Consider the following 18641-nt stretch of genomic DNA (forward strand, 5'->3'; position numbering starts at 1 on the left):
AAAAAGCTACAGCTATTTTGGGTCATATCGAAGCAGTGAATGTTGCAATGGAGATGTCCTAACTTGTGCCAGCCTTGCCTTGACGGTGTGTGCTGCCTGTGCAGGCAGCCTGTCCCATTTGATACCTCCTCACGGTGTTGTTCTTTCAGTGGAACTTGGGTAAGATTTGGGAATTTCACAGAAGCGGCCATGCCTGTTAGAGAGCTTCCCACAGCCTGAAGGAATTGGAGTCCCAGCCCAGGCCCAGCTGGTCTGCGCTCCAGCATGTTGTGTTTTGTTGTCCCTGCAAACACAGTCGTTAAGTAGCGTACGAATTGATCCTGTTGTTTTCCTGCCCCTGAGATTTTAAGGGTACAAATGTAACCTTACTACTAATCTCCGGGGCAATAGTTCAAGCTGTCTGAAATGAGATCTGTACTTTCCCAGACTCGAACATCACTGGCTGTGCGTTTGGATCTCCTATCTGCAGATTTTAGGAGGTGTTGCTTGACTGTATTATTAACAGTTTACGTAAACACCCAGAGCATCCAAAAGACGGAAATCACGAGGCGGAGCCGTGGTGAGATGGCATCAGGAGGAAGGAAGCAGTGCAGCAGAGCTGCGGCGCAGCTGCTGCGTGCCGGCCGGCCGGCGTCGCAGCCGCGCTTCCCCGGCGCGGCGCGGTGCGGCCCGGCGCGGCATGCCGCCGGCTAGCCCCTCGTGCCGCGCAGCGTGGCCGCGGAGGAGCGCCTCGCGCGGAGCAGCCTCTCGCTCGCCGTGCGCCGCTCGGCAGGCGTACTCGCTGCGCGGTTCTGTGGCAGTTTTCGATGCTCCGTACGTGCTTGATAGGCACATGTAAGAAACACGGCTTTAGAGCACAGTTGTTATTTGCACTGAAAAGCCAAATAAAGGTTTTTAGGGTTAGGTACCTTGACTTTACTGTGCTCAGCTGCGGTGCACGGTAAGGCCCCGTGCTCCAAAAGCTCAGTGTGCGCTTAGGGTTATGTGCTGTAAATAGTTCTGGTGGTGGTAACTCGCAGAGCGAAAGTCTGAAGGAGGGGGGTTTAAACAACCATGTGTATTCAGCTGTGGGGTTTTTCTGTTTGTTTTTTTTTAATTGCTGTGCATGTCAGCTTCTGAGAACCAAACTCAGTTTCACGTAAGTTGTGTGATTTAAATTCTGAGATGCATAAACATCTTGATGTTTCAAATAATTGGTATATTTTGCTTTCCTTTAGAAGAGATTGTTCTGCATGTACACAAACCAGCAGAATCAGCACATTTTTTAAGGTGCATATTCACTTCTAAGCGTTTGATTGGTGGTGGTGCTTGATCCTACATCTGAAAATGTAGTTCTGCTTTTTTGTAGATGTAGAATTGTGACTTATTTTTGCACTAGTAAGTTGCACAGTGATAACAGATGACTCGGCATCAATTGTCTGTTTTTTGAACTGCAGAGCTGTCTCTTCTAGTTGTTTAATTCTACATTAAAAAAATTGCCCATTGAAAATTAGCTGCTTGAAATGAGTTAGTCATTCTGTGAATTTTTCTGAAGTTCAGGAAGAACAGGCAAGGAATTAATCAGTAGTTAATGTAGCTCTCAATGCTCTCCTGAGCAGTCTTTTCATGCAACTTTCTTGTGAAGTGCGCAAACACTTGTCCTTTATTAATCCCTTTTGTTACAATAATTTTAACACAGAATGATGCATTTCTGTATTATTCAAAAGTAAGAATTCATAGCATTTCTTGAAGTAACTGAAATAACTTCCAACTCTAGCAAAGCAGGGTCAACTTGCCCTGTGCTTTTGCTTCTCTTTGTTTCGACTATCAAATAAATCAGGTCAGTTACGCAACTTTTAGTCAAAGAACATGATATATGATTATTACTGGCTTAAATGTCTAAAATCTAGATGTACAATTTGATGTTGATAACACTCTTGTTTAGTTTCCACTGCAGTCATTCTTAATGAGTTTTGTGAAAGAATTAGAAGCAACTCATGGGACCTCTGGAAGAAACAAGCCTGGGTGAACGTGCGTTGGCCCTCGGTTCTGGGCGACTGGCTGTGTGATTGAAGCAGTGTGTCCTTTAATTAGGTGCTATAGCGATGTATGCAATAGATCAGGGTTAAGTACAGACAGCCTGGTAACAAAGGAAAACATTAGCAAGTGAAATTGGCTGCAATTTTGTTTGTGTTTGTGCTCAGGTACGGTAACTGGAGTTTTACTTTGGTCCTAAGCTTGTGTTGCATTTATGTTTGTTGTAGGGCTCAATTGCAAGCTAAAGTTTGCTCCTGCAGTGGAAGTGGTTAGATCATGTAGTGCCCAATCTTGCTGTATCTGCTTTTCAGCTGTAAGTACAATTGAGTGCAGCTCTGAGCAGAGTTGGGTAACAGACTGATCTTCTTGCCTGAGACCACAATAGATGCTGTCTGAAGGAAATATTTGTATATGTGTGTGTACAAATGTAAACTTCCACATGTGTTTGTGTACGGGCAGTGTTTTTCTAGCAAGTGTATTCCACGAAGGGAGAGCGTCCTATTTCTCTCAAGTGGAAAATAATTAATGGTTTTGTTCTTCTTTTACGATTTGTGGAGCCAGTCTAAGAGAGAGAAGAAAAATCACATCTATTAAATTTACATGCTGATATTTCCTCTGTGAAAGTGTTTGGAGATGGTGGCCAGCTTGGGCAGGAGTGAGGAAGTTCAGCAAATACTTCCAAAACATAGATGGTTAGTGAAAGTGGAGATATGGGAAAATCTCGTCAGACACACATTTTTTTTTTTAATGTCTATGTTTAGGTACACACAGGTCAGAAATAAGTTGTGTTTTTGTTGGGAGCTTTTTGATCTTGCTTATTTGACAGAATCCTCACTTGATTCTTTCCTGTGAGGCAACGGGACGCAGATAATGGACCAGAAGCAATTTCAACAGGAACAACAGATGGAGTTGGTCTGAAACGATGCAAGGAAAGCATAAATCCTGTGTGGTTAATTTTGTTGAGAGGGCTTGTGTGCTATGCTTCTGCTTTACGAGCACGAGAAAAAAGAGATCTCCCTTTCCTTTTCTTTTTTTGTAAAACAACATTATGGTAAAGGAAAACTTTGATTGAATATTAGCAGTGTGGGGAACTGCGAATTCCCCCTTTGGCTGGTAGATTATACTTCATCAGCAGACGTTAAGGAGGAAACATAAGCGTGCATCTGTCGGTAGCTAAGAACAAAACGTCCGTCAGAAGATGAGCCCAGAAGCCGGAGACCGTGTGGTGTGCGCTGGCTGTTCCTGGCCCGCTCGCGCAGCGCTCTTGTTTCCGCCCCCAGGGCCCTGCCGCTCCGGGCAGCTTGCTCTGAGGTGAGTCCGCGCGCCGCGTAGGTAAAGCGGTTCTGTCTTTCCGCTGCCCAGGTGGCCCCGAACGACGAAGCGGTGGTAACGCTGCTCTGCGAGTGGGCCGTGAGCTGGAGGAGGGCTGGCACGCACAGGGCCATGGCGGTAGCCCGGCTCCTGGAGAAGAGGCAAGCGGAAATCGAGGCAGAAGTAAGTTCTCTCCGCTTCCAGAGCCGGGTAGCCACGTGCTTCGAAAGGAAGTAGTTTCTAAGGAAACGTCGCTTTCATCTCCACCCCTGACACAACAAACAAGAAAGTTTAATTGCGCTGGGAGCCCTGGGGACGGTCGTCGCTGTGGCTGCTTTTGCCCATGTGCTGCAGTAAACGATCCTGTCCCCTGTCCCCTTCGCGTAAGCTGGCGGTCCTGCCCTGCCCTTTCCTCTTGCACCGGCTTCCCTTGAAGCGCTTACAGCAGCGAGCACGCTCGGCCGCAGGGAGCACGCCAGGGCGGCGCTGGCCGCGGCGCGGCACTGCGCGGCGCGACGTGCCTGCGTGCCGGGGCCGGGGCCGGGGCCCGGCCGCTTGCAGGCGGCGTGACCCAGCGACAGGCTTCCGGCTGCCAGCGCTGCCCCGCCGCGTCCTGCCCTCGCCGCAAAGCACCGAGCGGGCCAAGGCAGCGCGCGGTGCCGCGCCGCCCCAGTGCCCTGGAAGCCGCTCGGGCAGAGAGGCTGCGCGGCGCTCTTAGCGCAGTTTACGCCCACCAGATCGTAGAATCAGCAAGGTTGGGAGGGACCTCTGGAGATCATCTAGTCCGATGAGTTGCTTTTTGTCTTTACATTGATTCCGGAAGTTCTGTGTCCTTAAATTTTACGTTTATATAAATCGTGTCATAACAGGTGATGGTACGTGCCTTGGATATTCCTTTTTGATAAGTAATCAAAAGCGCTTAAATAAAGCATCTTAGAAATAATTTAACTTGGCAATAAGAGAAAAAATGTGATTCTAGAACAAGCCTGGATTTTATTGAGAGAGAGGAAACAGTCACACGTAGAACTGCATCAGGTGCAAGCTGTGGGAATATTACGTATATTTATGTGTAGATATATGCACCCCTATAACTGCATTAGGTGCGAATTGTGGGAATATTGTGTATGTTTATGAGTAGATACATGCTTTTCTTCCCTCTCCCTCCCTCCCAACTCTTCAGAAGTGCGGTGAATCTGAAGTCCTAGATGAAAAGGAATCCCTATCATCAGCCTCTTTGACCGGTTCCAGTCTTCCCATTTTCCAGAACGTCCTGCTAAGGTTTTTAGACACACAAGCTCCCTCGTTATGTGAGTATCAACTAATTTGTATTCTAAAGTAGATCAGAAACAACTAGTCTCCTGCCCTCCTGCTGCTGCTGTTTTGTAGCAAGTGTTTCTGGCTCAGTTTCCATGATGATTTCCTCTGCTTTCATACGTATGTGTTTTCAAAGTCTTCTGTGTTGTAATAGGATCTTCCTATGTTTTTTTTTTCTTTTTCACCAAAGGAAAGTTGGTAGAAACTACCTTTATTTTTGTTTAAGTTGTAACAGGTTTTGAGAAAAGTACCTGCATTCTTAGGCCTATATAACATCAAACACCATTTTGACACATGGACATTCAAAATTAACATTTTTATGTAGGTCAGTTAACTTGAAAATTGTCATTTTGTGAATAGGCAGATTGAAAAAAAAGGTCTTTGTCCATTGTTGGTTATTCTATAAAATGTCTTAGTGTAATGAAACTTTTTTCTGATATCTCAGGTAGTGCAAGTTAGTGGCTTTTTATTTTTTCTAGTACCCTTTAGATAGAGCGGATTTTAAGTAGTTTGAAATGTGACACCAAAAACCTCAGCATTCAAAAAGGAGACTCTAGAATATTGACTCTGCTCTATATTTGGGTTAGTGATGACCTTGGTTTTACTAAACCATCCAAAATACTTGTTCTTTAGACTTGTGGGTCCGTGCCTTGTTTTGTATATGGTATCGTCCTTTGCTCAGGCAGTTCTGCCAGGCAGAGTAGGGAGACCAGCTGGGGACTTTTCTCCTTACTTGAAACATTCTGTGGCATTTTCCAATTTTGGAATGTTTTTCTGTGCATTGCTTTTGCAGTGGTTGAGCTTCTGTGTCTCCAGGAATGAAAAGTATGTAATCACTGTCCGTCAGAGGAGGGCGGACGTTCTGTGCTGCAGTCCATCTGCCCCTCTGCCTTTTGAGGGGCAGATCGTGGTGCATAGTGTGGGGGAACTGAGCTTGAAGGTTTGCAGAGAAAAAGTTCTGTCTTTGAACTGATGTATGCTGGGTATACTGCTGTAACTTTTACACTCTAGTATAGTGAGAATTCTAAAAAAAATACCAAAAGAGTGAATGTTAGGGTGAGAATTAGAAGAATGGACCTATTTGCCATGTATGGAAGAAAGATTAAAATAGGCCTAATTGCTGTCTGTAAATTGCCTGCTAGTTTGACATCAAGTGGCAATTGTGTATAGAAATAGTATTATATATTGAACTAATTTGAACTTCAACAGCATAATTTGCTTTTAAATACATGTTAATTTGGATTAGTGTTGGTTTTGTAGCTTGAGGTTTTGTTGCCCGGTAGAGTGGTTGTGGTATAGAAAAACACAACACAGCATAAAAGGTTGTGGTATTGAAAAGGACAAATTTGTTTACATTGTATTTTTCTAGGCTTTGCCTTGTCACTGGTAAAATAGCACACATTTGTTTTAATAAACTTTTTCCTGATACGCGTGAGCATGTTCATCTGATAAAGCTTAATATTAAATTGTAATAAAGTAATTCTTTTACATTTTGAATGTCTGGAATGCATATATCTTGAATTCTTCGAAAATACTTTAAAATGTTTTGTGTTAAGGAGGAAGCAGTGATAACATTGTCTTGTCTATTCACCCTAAAATGCCCTTGTGCTTAAAAACTTGATGAAGCAATGAAAAGAAAACTTTGAGGAGAAAAAGGAGTGGGGCTAAGTGATGTCTTCATATCTCTAGTGTCTCATGGAATATGTGCTGCTACACATGGTACAAATACATAAGGGAAAAATGGAGAGAGATTATCAACCAACAAAAGCATACTTTGGGAATTTAAGAATTACTAAAATAAATTGTCTTTAGTGCTGCTTATAAAGTTCAGAATGACTGTGTTCCTCAGTTTGGAAGTGGTCTGTGGGCATGTGTGCATGTGAGTATGATGAAATCATGTGTAAAATCATGATTTTTAACTTTAAAAATTGAGTATTATAGTGAAGACAGTAGAGTTTACTGCAGTATTAGAATTTGAGAGAAAAGGAGAATCACTGGGTATTCTGTTTTAATCCAAAGCTTGAGGATAAACTCCATTTTTCCTTGCGCAAGCAGTGTCCTTTCTCTTCCTCTTCCCGGCAACCCGCACTTTGGTTTTGGAAGTATTTGAACAGTGTACCTGCTGTGAGACGTGCCAACAGGAGCAGATATGTATGGAGCAGGATGCTCTGGAATTCACTGCTGTCTCAATGTCATCAGTTCAAGGCATCAGATGGCACGGCAAAACCATGCCAGGTGTATGTCCTTGGATGGGAAATGATTCGTCCTGTGGAGAGGAGATCCCTGAGACACTTTTTGTAGGCCTTTAGAATTTAAAATAAATTTGCAGGGGGTTGTAATTTGGATAGCTGAAAACCAAATATTTATGTGTTGAAATTATAGTCTGTGTTTTTTTTTTTTTTTTTTTTTTTTTTTTGATAGCTGACCCAAATAGCAACCATGAGAAGACAGAGTTTGTGAATTTGGTGCTGCTATTTTCTGAATTCATTCGACATGATGTTTTCTCCCATGATGCGTACATGTGCACTTTAATATCGCGTGGAGACTTGTCAGTCACTGCAACTACTAGACAGCGTTCTCCTGATGAGGAAACTGTGGATGAACACTATTCTAAGGATCATGATATGAAATTGGAGGTACCACTTCATGCTTTTTTTCCTCCTATGTTTGGTATTCTGTTCATTCATGGTAGATTTTTTTGTCAAAGCATTAGTGTTTTTAAGATATGATATTAAAAAGTTATAGATCAGAAGATTAGAAGATCCATTATGCTTCATTCTTGTATGTACCTTCGAATATTGTGGTTTTGGTGCAAGTTCACTGCACTGTCAATTCTGCAGTGATCTAAATAATGCAGAAAAACAAAAAGACATAATAAAGCCTTCTAAATTTACCACTGAAAAAACTTATTTGCAGATAGATTTCAGTGAAGAGTAGGGATAGCTTTAAGCAGGAGGAGTCCGTGTGGAGCCTGGAGTAAGCCACATGGGCTCTGTATTGCGTGGAGCGCGTTGGCACTGTGCAGGCATGAATGATTCACAGCCTGGTAGTCTATTCGCAGATGCCTGAGAGTTTTCAGTGTAAGCAGCCGTGATCTGAAGATAGTAAAGCCAGACCTCATGACTCATATATGCACAATCCAGGTGCAATCTCAAATCTTCCACCAGATGAGTGGTTCTTAAACTTCTCTAGAGATGATTCTTAATTCTTGACTGTGTTCCAGATTTGTAATTCTGATGTGATGTAGCCTGCTCTGCTGCACAGCCCATGTAGAACTGATGGCCAACTGATGGAGAGTTTTTGCTCGTATTTATTTTTTGCTTCTTTTGCCTTCTGTGATGGGACTAAATATCAAATAAATCTTGGGAGGGTGCAGAAGTCAACTTTCACAGAGTATGTGCAGAAGTTTCACAGAACTTCCTGTCTTTAGCAGTCCCTGGGGGCAGAATTGCACATAGGCATATACTGTAAGGTTTTATTTTTCCGCTTTGGCTCCTACCCTTTTCCATCCTTTTGTGGATTTAGGCTGGAAAAATCCATTTGTGAATAAAGGCTTTAAATATCAAAAAACTTCCTACCATCATTTTTTTTTTTAATTCCGTAAATAGATGGAATACTTCAGTTTAACTGTGATCAATTAAACAAGACTTCAGTAAAATGTGACTGATGTTTGTTTCTCTCTCTCTGACGATTATTAGGATCATAGTATTATGGAACATATGGGCATTGACTCAGGAACCACTAATATTTTTGATGATGTAGACAAAAGTGACTTTAAAGCAGATTTTGGTTCGGAATTTCCAGTAGGTTTAACTTTTGATTTTCTGCATGCTGTCAATGTCTGTGCCTGTTTGCTATTTACACCAAATCTTTTTTTCCCGTGTCCCTAGAACCATCTCGCTTCTCCCACCAGCGCATGTCCTTTGGCATCCAGCCTCCGTAGCGCTCGCCACATCAGTGTATTGCCTCCTTTCTGTGCATCGTTCTTTCTCACCTCCTCCTGCCCTGGATAGTCAGCATACTGTGTATTACAGTTAATCAGCAATGAATATGCAGATTTAGCTACTTATTTAACATTAAGGGACTCTAAATTGATACCGTTTCCTTTTCAAAAGACTATCCTATGTCTTTGCTCAGTGTGCCGAACCTGTCTCCCCCTCTCTTTTTCTGTGCTGCTGGCCTGCTTCTGGATTGCTCTTGAATCCCCTAGTTTCTTCCGTGGGACCGGTCCTCTCTCTGCATCCGCCGGGCAGCCTGTGCCTTGACCGGTGGGTGTGAGCCCCCTTGCTGGGGACCTCGCTGTCTGCCTGACGTCTCTCTCAGTGGTGATTTCAAGGCGATCCATGCCTGCCTGTGAGATCTCTCCCCACCTCGCCCTTCTCATTACTCCCCCGGAATCACCCGACTATCTGATCATACAGTTTCTGTGTCATAGCAGCATGTAAAGTGTGGAAACTGCTCTGAACTGTGTTTTTTTTTTCCTTGACTGAATCCCGCTAGTTTAAAGCTTGCACAATAACAATGGAGATATACATGGTACATTTGCATATATATTTAGCTGCTTAAATTTCAGGCTTGGTTCTGATTGCTCTTGCTTTGTCTGTCTTAGAAAACAGCCAGATACTTCTAAAGTAACTGTAAGCAGAAACAAAATCTCTGAATGGAATTGCTGAATTTTGAAAGTTTGAGGTTACACTTATCTTAAAATGTTTGTTTTACATGACTTAGATTTTTTCTCCGATGCCTGGGGAGTCTTGTGAGAATGTGAACTCTTCTTTAGACAGAAGAATTTCAGTTACCAGTGAGAAGTCAGTCAAGAGAGAGAGACTGAGAGAACTGATTTTTCCATCCAATTACGACCTGCTTCGCCATTTGCAATATGCAACGCACTTCCCTATACCTCTGGTAAGTGAGCTCTGTGGTGCTCTGCATAAGACCGATGTAATACCCAAGTATTTAAAGGAGTGAAGTTCAGTGCTAGTGTACGAAGAGCTGTGTGAGCTTTGCCTCAGCAACTCCAAACAGTTTGCATGATGTTCGTTGTTCCTGCCTCTGTACACCTGCGGTGCACGACTGTGGAATGGCTTTAGTATGGCATACAGAGATCATTATTTTATCAAAAGCGGGTTAACTGCGGAGAGGTGTAATAGCTATGGGGAGTTACCAGAGTAAGGAAAGAAGCACCACAGAAGAAAACACCACATCATAGGATCTACTAAAAGTTTATTAAATAGAAACTTTGATATTGTAGTTGGATGAATGAATGAATATACAAAAATATCTAAAACAAGTATCTCTAAAGTGTAATAATGGTGTTACTTCCTCCTGCCCGCTCCTGGGCATGGCCTTTGGTTGCTGCTGCTGGTTGGTGTTTGTGTGTGGGACACTTAGGAACTAAAGAAAGCCCCGTGAATAGCATCCTGGGTCCCCAAACCCCATTCTCTTTGTTTTTCATCTTTTCCACTATGCTGGGAAAAGGGCCCAAATACTGAACAAGCCTGGAACTGGAATGTATCTCTACTTCAGAATTTTCTTCTGAAACAACAGTGATTAACTGTTAACGACATTAAAACCTATCAATACAGGAATTGTCCAAGTGAGAATAGTATGTGTAATAGTATTTGTTTTAACTTCCTTCTTTGACAAGGTTTTGGTTTTTGAATTATTGAGGATGATTTGTTGCTATTAGACCATTGAATGTGCTATTACCATCAGCAACAGTAGTTAGGACAATTTTGAATGCTTGCTTAGTGTGATTCATATTTTGCCCATTTTAAGGAATAGGGAAAGTAACCGGATTCTTTTTCTTTCTGAAATATTTTTTGTTTAGTTAGAACTAATCCAGGTATGTGGATTTTGCCTGTGCAAACGTGATTTTGACTTTGATTATTGACTATTTTAGACATGCGTTGTCTTCAAATGTATTTATAAATTAGTAAATTAATACACTTTGCTGTTTTCTGTTTTTTGGAAATAAGACAATACACTGGATATCAATATGCTTTAACTTAATTTTAAAATTTGCTTGAACTTTCTATATTATATGTTAGCTTTTTTATATTCATTGAAGTAACAAGGAAAGGCAAAGGAAAATGACAAGAACAAATTTATTTATGAAAACTGCAGGTGCGATGTAAGCAGATACAATAATTTCTAATCAATGCAGCTTCAAATCACTTTCTGAAGTAATGTCCTTTAAAATGTTTTTGGATTAATTACATCTGTGAAAAGCTTTGCAGCTTATGAACTGCCATTAAGTAATCTTCCCTTGATTGCACCAAGTCATTTAAAATGATGTAGTAAGGGTGAGTTCATGTATATATATCCATAAATATTTATAGGGTATGTTTGTGTGTCTCTGAACATGTTGCTGATTCCTGGTGGGTCATCATTGGTTTCTAAAAGGCAGTATCAAGTGTTATGCTAGTTCAGACCTACTGTATGAACATAATAAGGGAATTTTATTGTTAGTCAGGTTTTTCCTTTCTGGTTGGGCTTATAATTGAACAATAATGTTGTAGACCTTGTTAGCCGTGTTTGCGGTTGCACAGCAGCTGTAAATACCATGTATTTGCACATACTTTAGATTTAGTTTAGAATCAGTACTTCTGTGTCTACTGGTCTGGTCTGCAATGTGCCTCTTCTGCTATGATGGTCTTTGCCTCTTCACCTGGGAAAACCTTTGCCCCTTTAGGTGCTGCAAAAGTCTTGCTAATCTTCAATCTGAATGACTTGGAAAGATAATAATACAGAATAGGATCAAAGCAGAGGTTTGATACTGCAAACAGCAAGGTAGATTCTTTTGCTTTAAAGAGAGTTTGTTTCAGATAGCAGTTGGTTATTGTATCGCTCTGACTCAAAGTGTAGGGAATACGAACAATGTGGTATGGGACAAAACACATTAGGTAGCCTGCAGTTACCAGCAGTATATTGATTAGGGCTTTCCTTACATTTGCATAGCTTTCACTATACTTGTTTTGGTAGAGTTGCCTAACAACAAGGAAATTGGAAACCAGTATCACAGCTGAAAAATTAAGGAATATTGCCGTACAAATGAAATTTGTAAACACATGCCAGTCTCTTCCAAATTTTGTTTTGAAATCAATGCATCCCACATTAGATCCTTCTTCAATGTCTTTGATTGGAATGGCCATATTAGGCACCGTTATCAGGAGAACCATCGTCCATACGACAGCAGACAGCATCTTGGCAAATCCAGGCTCTTGAATACGATAAATCTTGTAGGTGTGCTTTAGCTGAAGGCAGCGATCCATACTCACAAATCCCAAAAACACAATTGATAAATACATATTCAGGTAGATGAAACAGGCTGTAACTTGGCAGTGGAATATTCTCAGTTTCCAGGGTGCAACTCCTAGGTCAACAATTATTTTAAATGGCAATGCCAAAGTCAACAAAAAGTCTGCTGTTAAGAGGTTAATTAGGTAGATGCTCATACACTTCTGTTTCTGATCTTTTTGTGTGAATGCCCATAGTGCAAAACAGCTTCCAATAAATCCCATAAGAAAAATCAAGTAGTAAAAATAGGTAAAAGGTTCCATTTCTGTATGGATATTACATTGTGAAACGTTGCTTGACATTGTGTATTCCTTGTACAAGTTAGTTTTCTACTAGATGTCAAGAACCTTTAAAAAAAAAAAAAAAGAGAGAGACATCAACTTTTCCTGAAAAACAATAGTTATTCTATGTGAATCTTTTCATTTTAATTTCATGATAAAATGCAGTCACAAAAATTTTTCTGGGGTCCCTATTCATGTTGCTTCACAGGTGTTTGAGAGGCTTATGTTCATATACAAGTTTAGAAATGTATTAGGTTTTGTTGTTGAAAGCATATAGATAGTTTTGTGAGAAACTATCACAAAAGCAGTATTTCTATGAATATTTGTCTTTAAAAAATGTTTTGGATCTGTTTGAGATAAGCAGTTATGAACCTATGATTATACTGGTCATAATAGAACTTCAACTTGAATGGTTAAAACTAAATATAATAATAAAGGATAATGTTTATAGCAGTCTCAGTTTATAAAAATCTCTAAGGAGTTTAGAAGATAAAACAGTGTCAGACAAATATGCAGATATGTGAGATGACCAGTCCTAAGTTTTTGCAAACTGCTGTTTCTTTCAAATTGAACAGAGGATGAATTAACTGAGTATTTTTATGAAGCCTCTAGAAGAAACACATTTTGAAAAAAAGCAGCTGTTAAATTATTTTGTTCACCTCCTGTTTTAGGCTTTAGTAAAAAGGAGAAGAAAAGTAAAAAAACAAAACAACAAAAAACCCCAACCCCCAAAAAGCTTTAGTCTTGTTTTCGCTAAATCTGGTATACCACCACTGAGGGTTTTTATGTTACACTGGCAGACTGTTGCACAGAATGTTTACGGGAAAGAAGGAAGTCTTGTTAGAATTTCTTGGAACAAGGAACAACAGATTTGTCTTGAGTAGCATCAAACTACAGCTATTTATTTTTTTGCTATGTAGTTCTGAAGTTTAGCATTTCACTTAAGAGCAGTGCTGTATTGCACCCGCATTTGTTTTCTGCTGTAAAATATGTAGCCAGACGTACAGGACTTGTGCTCCGATCTGTGTGAACGCAGAGGATTGCAGATTCTTAGTGATTCAAAGTGAGGGGAGAGAAATCAGTTGCCTTCCTGTAGCTGGCTTTGCGCAGGAGGCAGGCGCGCCGAGGAGCCCGCGGGGCACCGTCCCGCGGAGCCGGGCGCGGGAGCCGCCCTCTCCTTCGGCCGCGTTCGGGCAGCCCGGCACGCGGGGCCCTGGGACGCTTCGGTCCGAGCCCCCGAGGAGGCAGAGCGCCTGCCCCCAAGCCGCGCTGACTGCAGGCAGGGAAAAGGTGGCTGCGCTCAATATTCGAACGGGGTTTTCAATGCGTTTGGCCCTGCTGACGGTTTAAGCCGTATATTTACATGGATAGACCGAAATAAATACTGAAAACACATACCTTTCTTACTGGTCTCTGGGGTCTTCTAAGCATTAATCTGTTAACGGTTGAGGTCTCTCAGTGAGTATTTTCTCATCGTTCAATAACGTGTTAATCTTTCCTCCTACTGCATCTGCTGTTTTTTTTAAATGTGTTTGTGGTTTTTAAATGTGCTGATTGACGCAACTAAAACCAGCATTCAAATTGCTAAGCCACATGGAAGTTACCTAAAAGAGAGGTGATAGAAAAATAGAAGTGTTCATGGAACAGTCCGAAGATACCCCCCTTTCCTTTAGGGCTGGACTGAAAACACGCTAACTGCAGCTCGTGGTAACATTTCTTCATTTGCTTCTGCCACTTTTAACTTAGTTTTGTGGTGAGCTGTTTTGCAGGCGCTCTGAATAAATGGAGGACGGGAGAAAAGCAGCTGCAGAAGAAGAGGTACACGTTTCACAATATGACCGGTGGAATATGTTATTGTAACCAAAAATACTGCTTTGGTGGTGTTTGAAGTGGAATGAAAACAGTCACGTTGCTTCACCTATCTGCATCAGAGAGCTGATAGGGATAGTGAGTAACACCTCCAACTTGTTGATGTCTTGTAAGAAAACTAAAGGAGTAGAGCTGAAGATGGTGATATCTTCACTCTCTTCTGACAACCTCAAACATAAAACTTTGTGTTTGAATATTTATCCTGTGTTCACTTTTATGGTGGTGACCAGACGTTCATGGTGGATTCTTCCCCGTGGTCCCTGTTGCTTCATCAGCATACAGTTTAGTGCCAGATTCTCAAACTGGGGCTTTAGAAGCGTGACATCCAATAGCCTGTAGCTTTTCTTTTGCTTTTAAAAATCTAAAACTCCCTTTTCCTCCTTGTGCATCTGTCTTGGACATAGAGGGAGAAATGTGAGGATTCTGCTGCTGTAGTTGGTCCTTATTCATTGTAATATTCCTGCATGAAATTTCAAGTTTAAGAAAATTCATGATTTTGTCTTCTTCTGGAGTTGCAATCTAAGTTACAAATTTAAAAGCACATGGGGAGTTTCCTGATAGGAATTCAGGTTCTAAACTTTTGGAGGCTTACCAGGCACTATTAAAAATAAAAATGACATGTCAGTATGTAGAGGAAATGTTCATACTTGAGTTTTTGTTTTGTATTAAGCCAGTAAAATATGTCAATCTTTAGGCTAGTAGGCTGAGGGTACTGAGAATAATACAGAAAAACTAACATGTTATCACTGTCTTGTAAGTTCCTGTAGATTCTCAACTACAAATTGTACCAGAGCTCTGTGAAAAAAGGTTAAGCATGTCTGGTTTTAGGTTTAGTCATAAGCTTAAAGTTCAGACCATATTCTTCGAAATGTTTGTAAAGCTTCATAATCTAGAATGATCCTGTGTTCAGTTTTGAGCAAACATGGGCTGGTTTTGTGGTGGTGTGGTGTTAGGCTAATAATGCAAACTGGTCATTTCCTTTTTGCTTGCTTGCTTGCTTGAAGAACTCAGGTGTGTGTGTCTCCCCTTTGCTTTTTGAGTCAATTTACGGCTCTGAAAACTTTCCCAGCCCTAAAGAAGGAAGGTGATGGTCAGGTAAACCTTCAGTGGAAAATGTTCTAGTTTTCTACAGAAGTGTTCCAAGAGGAGAAGAAATGCAAGACTGTCAAGAGAGTTCTAATTCTATGTTTCTGTTGCTTGTTCAATGTCATCCTATTCCACTGTCTATACAACGAATTTAAAAGGCTATTATAGATGCATATCATAGATTTTGATGTAACTAAGGTTGCTGAGAACTTCTCATTAAACTCCCCTATTTTTAGTAGTGTAAACTTCACTGCTTTTTTAACTTTTGGTTTGAAATTTTCCATGATGTGTCTCCTTTCACTCCCTCCTGGGATTGAAGGGGTGGTGCAAAGAAAGAAGGGGGTGGTGGTGTAGGAGGGGATTCAGCCAAAGTGATTAAACCATTTCTGAGAATAAGGCTAGGAAAAACAGTGTCTAAACATTAAGAAAATCTGATGACCTTTAAAAGAGCATTAAGAGCTTTGTGTTTTGAATTGGAGACACCAAAGACTTTGTAGGTAGTTTCTGTGCCAGAATTTCTTTTGATTCCTCTTCATATTTTGCGTATTCCTTTGGAGAAGAGTTCCATGTACGGAAAAAGTTTTCAGAGACTTTCTGGAGTTCAGTTGTTAATGCAGCTTCAATTTTTTTTCTTCTTCTAAGTGCACTCCCTTGCGTATGTGATTGAGCTGTGTGTCCACAATTTCCGCTGAGCAGCTGGGCATGCAGCTTCCCAGCTTCTGTGCTGGTGGATCCTGCCTGAGGATGGGAGGCAGTAGAAAGGCAAGCAGCGGGACATCTCAGTGAGTCCCTCTGCTGCTACCCCCACTGGGTGGAAATGGTGCTGTGGTGCAGTACAGCAGGAAGGAGAGCAAGAGGCAGCATGTTTTCTAAGAGATGCAAGTTAGATTGGAGCAAGACATCTGAGGACCTAGGAGTGATTTAGGAAACCTGGTTAAAAGAGAAGTCAAGAAACAAGAGTTCTGGGTGCCTTTGAAGAGCCAGGACCAGCTCCTCAAGATTATGGGTTTGGTAGAGGTGGTAAGATGAAGGGAAGCTGGGAGAAAGAACAATATGAGAGTAGCTGATATAGATGGGGAAAGCTGAGATCTTGTGGGTTCTGCAAACTTGGTTTCTGACTTTCTGAAGCTGTTCAATGTTGTCACTAGCATCTGTATGTGTGAGGGCTGTTATGGTTGTGTGGGGTGGGCACTGACTTTGAGAAGCAGGAGAGTTGATTTCTGTTCAGCCTACACTCTGACTCTTCGGGACTAATGCTAATGTTTAAGGATGGTGTTGGCACCCTTTTCCCCCAAAGCAGGCACACACCCAGGTTGTGTTAGTCCTCAGGTTGGATGGTGTCTCCTTAAGGAGATGCCAGGCTTGTGTTTTCTCCTGCCCCTTCAGTGGGTAGCCTCAGGCTTTATTTACTTCATGCCTGTCTGATAAGAGTCCTGAGAGACTTATTAATCTGCAGCTAGACTTCTCTGCAGTACTTTTTTGTTAGTGTTTGTGAAGCAAACAGCTATTCGGGTTATGAAAAGCAAGCTGGGAGAGGCTGGTCATTAGCCATGGCGCAGGTGGAGGCATGAGGCATGGAGGGTTCCAGCTGAGCCCTGGCTAACCTTGGGAGATGCCATTCTGATGCTACAGGAGGCCAGGCACAGGGAAAGGGAAGCACATTATATAAATATATGTGTACACATACACACGTGTGTGTGTGTGTGAGATATATATACACACATACGTATAAATAAAATTTAAGGCACAAGCCCTCTGACTTTGGACACCACTGAGGATACTTGCATCTGCAGTAAATCAGACTGCCTTCTCCCTTTGTAAAGAGGAAACGTGGTTAAATGGGAGCACTTATGAGAAACTGAGCAAGTCATCAGATACAGCAGAGGGTTGTTTGGCACCCTACGCTGTGTCGCTCCAGAGTCACAGGTAGGTAACGACACAAGGTACCTCTGCAGGTCCCAGTGTTGGGCTTCACCAGTGGCCAAGAGCGCAGGCTTGTGTGCCGTACCGTGAGACAGCACGCGCGTCTTCGGCTGAGCAGGGGTCGTCCATGAATTATAACTGATTGGTTTTTGTTGTTTGAACAGTGTTTCACAGGAGTGTGCTGCTCTGTAAGTGATGATTACTAGATCTGCTAAAGAAGATACTCTCATAAAAAGTAGCACCAAAATTAATTTACTGGAGCAAAATGAGAAAATGTTTGTGAGGCTATTGGCAAAGAGAAATTAGACCTTCCCTCCCATGCCCTCTCTGTTAAAGCCAGCAAATACAAGGTATGTTCCTGTGTCACCTCCATTGCTTGTAAGCGTGTGGTCTTGTTTGATTAGGCTGCATCTGCCCCCTCTGCTGGGCTGTTTTGTTGTTGTTTTGTTGGTTTTATTTTTTTCATAATAGAGATCATCTTTTGCGATGCAATCCTGAAAGATGAGACTCCTGAGAGTCTTATTCAGCGCTCACAGAATTTTTTTTTTTGTCTGTTGAAGGAATTGTGGAGTGAGCTTTCTCTCCTGAAAAAGTGTTTGGAGGAAGTGTTCGCATTTGCTAAGTTTAGCCTCTTTCCTGAGCAATTACATGCCTGTAAGTGGCAGAAGAAATAGGAGCCTAATTGAAAGCCTTGCACCTCAGTATCAGCATGCATAACTCATTGCACAATAACTGCAGCACTGACATTTGTCCAGTGCAGTGCTGAGAGCGCTTCTGGGGAGATGACTGTGCTTTATCTTTAAAGGCTAGGGCACGTTTAGGAGGTAACACATAGTTTAAACTAAGGGATGTATGCTTTTTTTGAAGCAGATTTATGTGGCCATACATAATTGCTTGCTCAAGGTTTTGAAGATCAGAGGAGTGCCTTGCTAGAATGGGATGACTTGGGAATTAAACCAGATGGAGGGACATGGTTGAAAAAGAATGAGCACTGCAGCTTTTCCATGCAAATGCATGTGTTAAATCTCTAGGCAGCTTGTGATGCCTGCTCATTCTTCCCAGGGGGACCAAACCTTTTCAAGCGGTTCCAAATCCATTTAAAGAACTTAACTTTCAAAGGAATAAACACCCAAACTCAACTTCCTATTACTGCAGGGTAACAGGGAGAGTGGTGAGTGCTTCAGTGGGATGAGCTGCAGCTGAAGCTGAGCAGGAGCCTTGCTTAACTCCAAGTTGCCCATAACTCACACTGCAAGTGCTTTAAGAAAGCTCCTCTAGGTGGGAGGCAGAAGGGCAAGAGCTGATGTTTAATGTGGATACAAGACTTCTGGCTGCCAAAGGAGTTGGCTAGGATTATCTGGGAGAGAATGTGCTGGGAAAGGTATGGAGAATTAACTTATTTGGCATGGAAAAAAAATGGCCCCATGCCTTTCTATTCCCAGTTTATATAGTAAAGATAAAAGCATGGTTTAAGAGCTGGAATAGAAACTTGGTTTAATAATTGAGTTATCTGAGATTTGTCATGTGCAGGGTACCAAACTG

At 41.8% G+C, this 18641-nt stretch overlaps 2 protein-coding genes across 3 annotated transcripts in view; one reads left to right on the forward strand and one right to left on the reverse strand.

The window, feature by feature from the left end:
• Window positions 1-18641, forward strand: part of MED12L (mediator complex subunit 12L) — a 157155-nt gene that overhangs the window by 32639 nt on the left and 105875 nt on the right. For both annotated transcript variants that reach the window (XM_062582263.1, XM_062582264.1), the window contains exons 11-15: window positions 3379-3510; window positions 4508-4634; window positions 7063-7277; window positions 8340-8444; window positions 9370-9546. In XM_062582263.1, coding sequence (XP_062438247.1) covers window positions 3379-3510; window positions 4508-4634; window positions 7063-7277; window positions 8340-8444; window positions 9370-9546 — 756 coding nt within the window. The remainder of the gene's footprint in view (window positions 1-3378; window positions 3511-4507; window positions 4635-7062; window positions 7278-8339; window positions 8445-9369; window positions 9547-18641) is intronic.
• Window positions 11256-13715, reverse strand: GPR171 (G protein-coupled receptor 171). The gene is made up of 2 exons (XM_062582379.1): window positions 13620-13715; window positions 11256-12287 (listed from the first exon to the last, which is right to left on the reverse strand). Exon 2 carries the CDS (start codon window positions 12240-12242, stop codon window positions 11256-11258), a length of 987 nt encoding a protein of 328 aa, XP_062438363.1. The 5' UTR covers window positions 12243-12287; window positions 13620-13715.

This window comes from Rhea pennata, chromosome 9, assembly GCF_028389875.1.
Source record: "Rhea pennata isolate bPtePen1 chromosome 9, bPtePen1.pri, whole genome shotgun sequence".
In the NCBI taxonomy this organism is placed as follows: Eukaryota; Metazoa; Chordata; class Aves; order Rheiformes; family Rheidae; genus Rhea; species Rhea pennata.

Coding starts and splice junctions, on each gene's coding strand:
- GPR171 (XM_062582379.1), bottom strand. CDS start 12,242: ATGTCAAGCAACGTTTCACAATGTAATATCCATACAGAAATGGAACCT.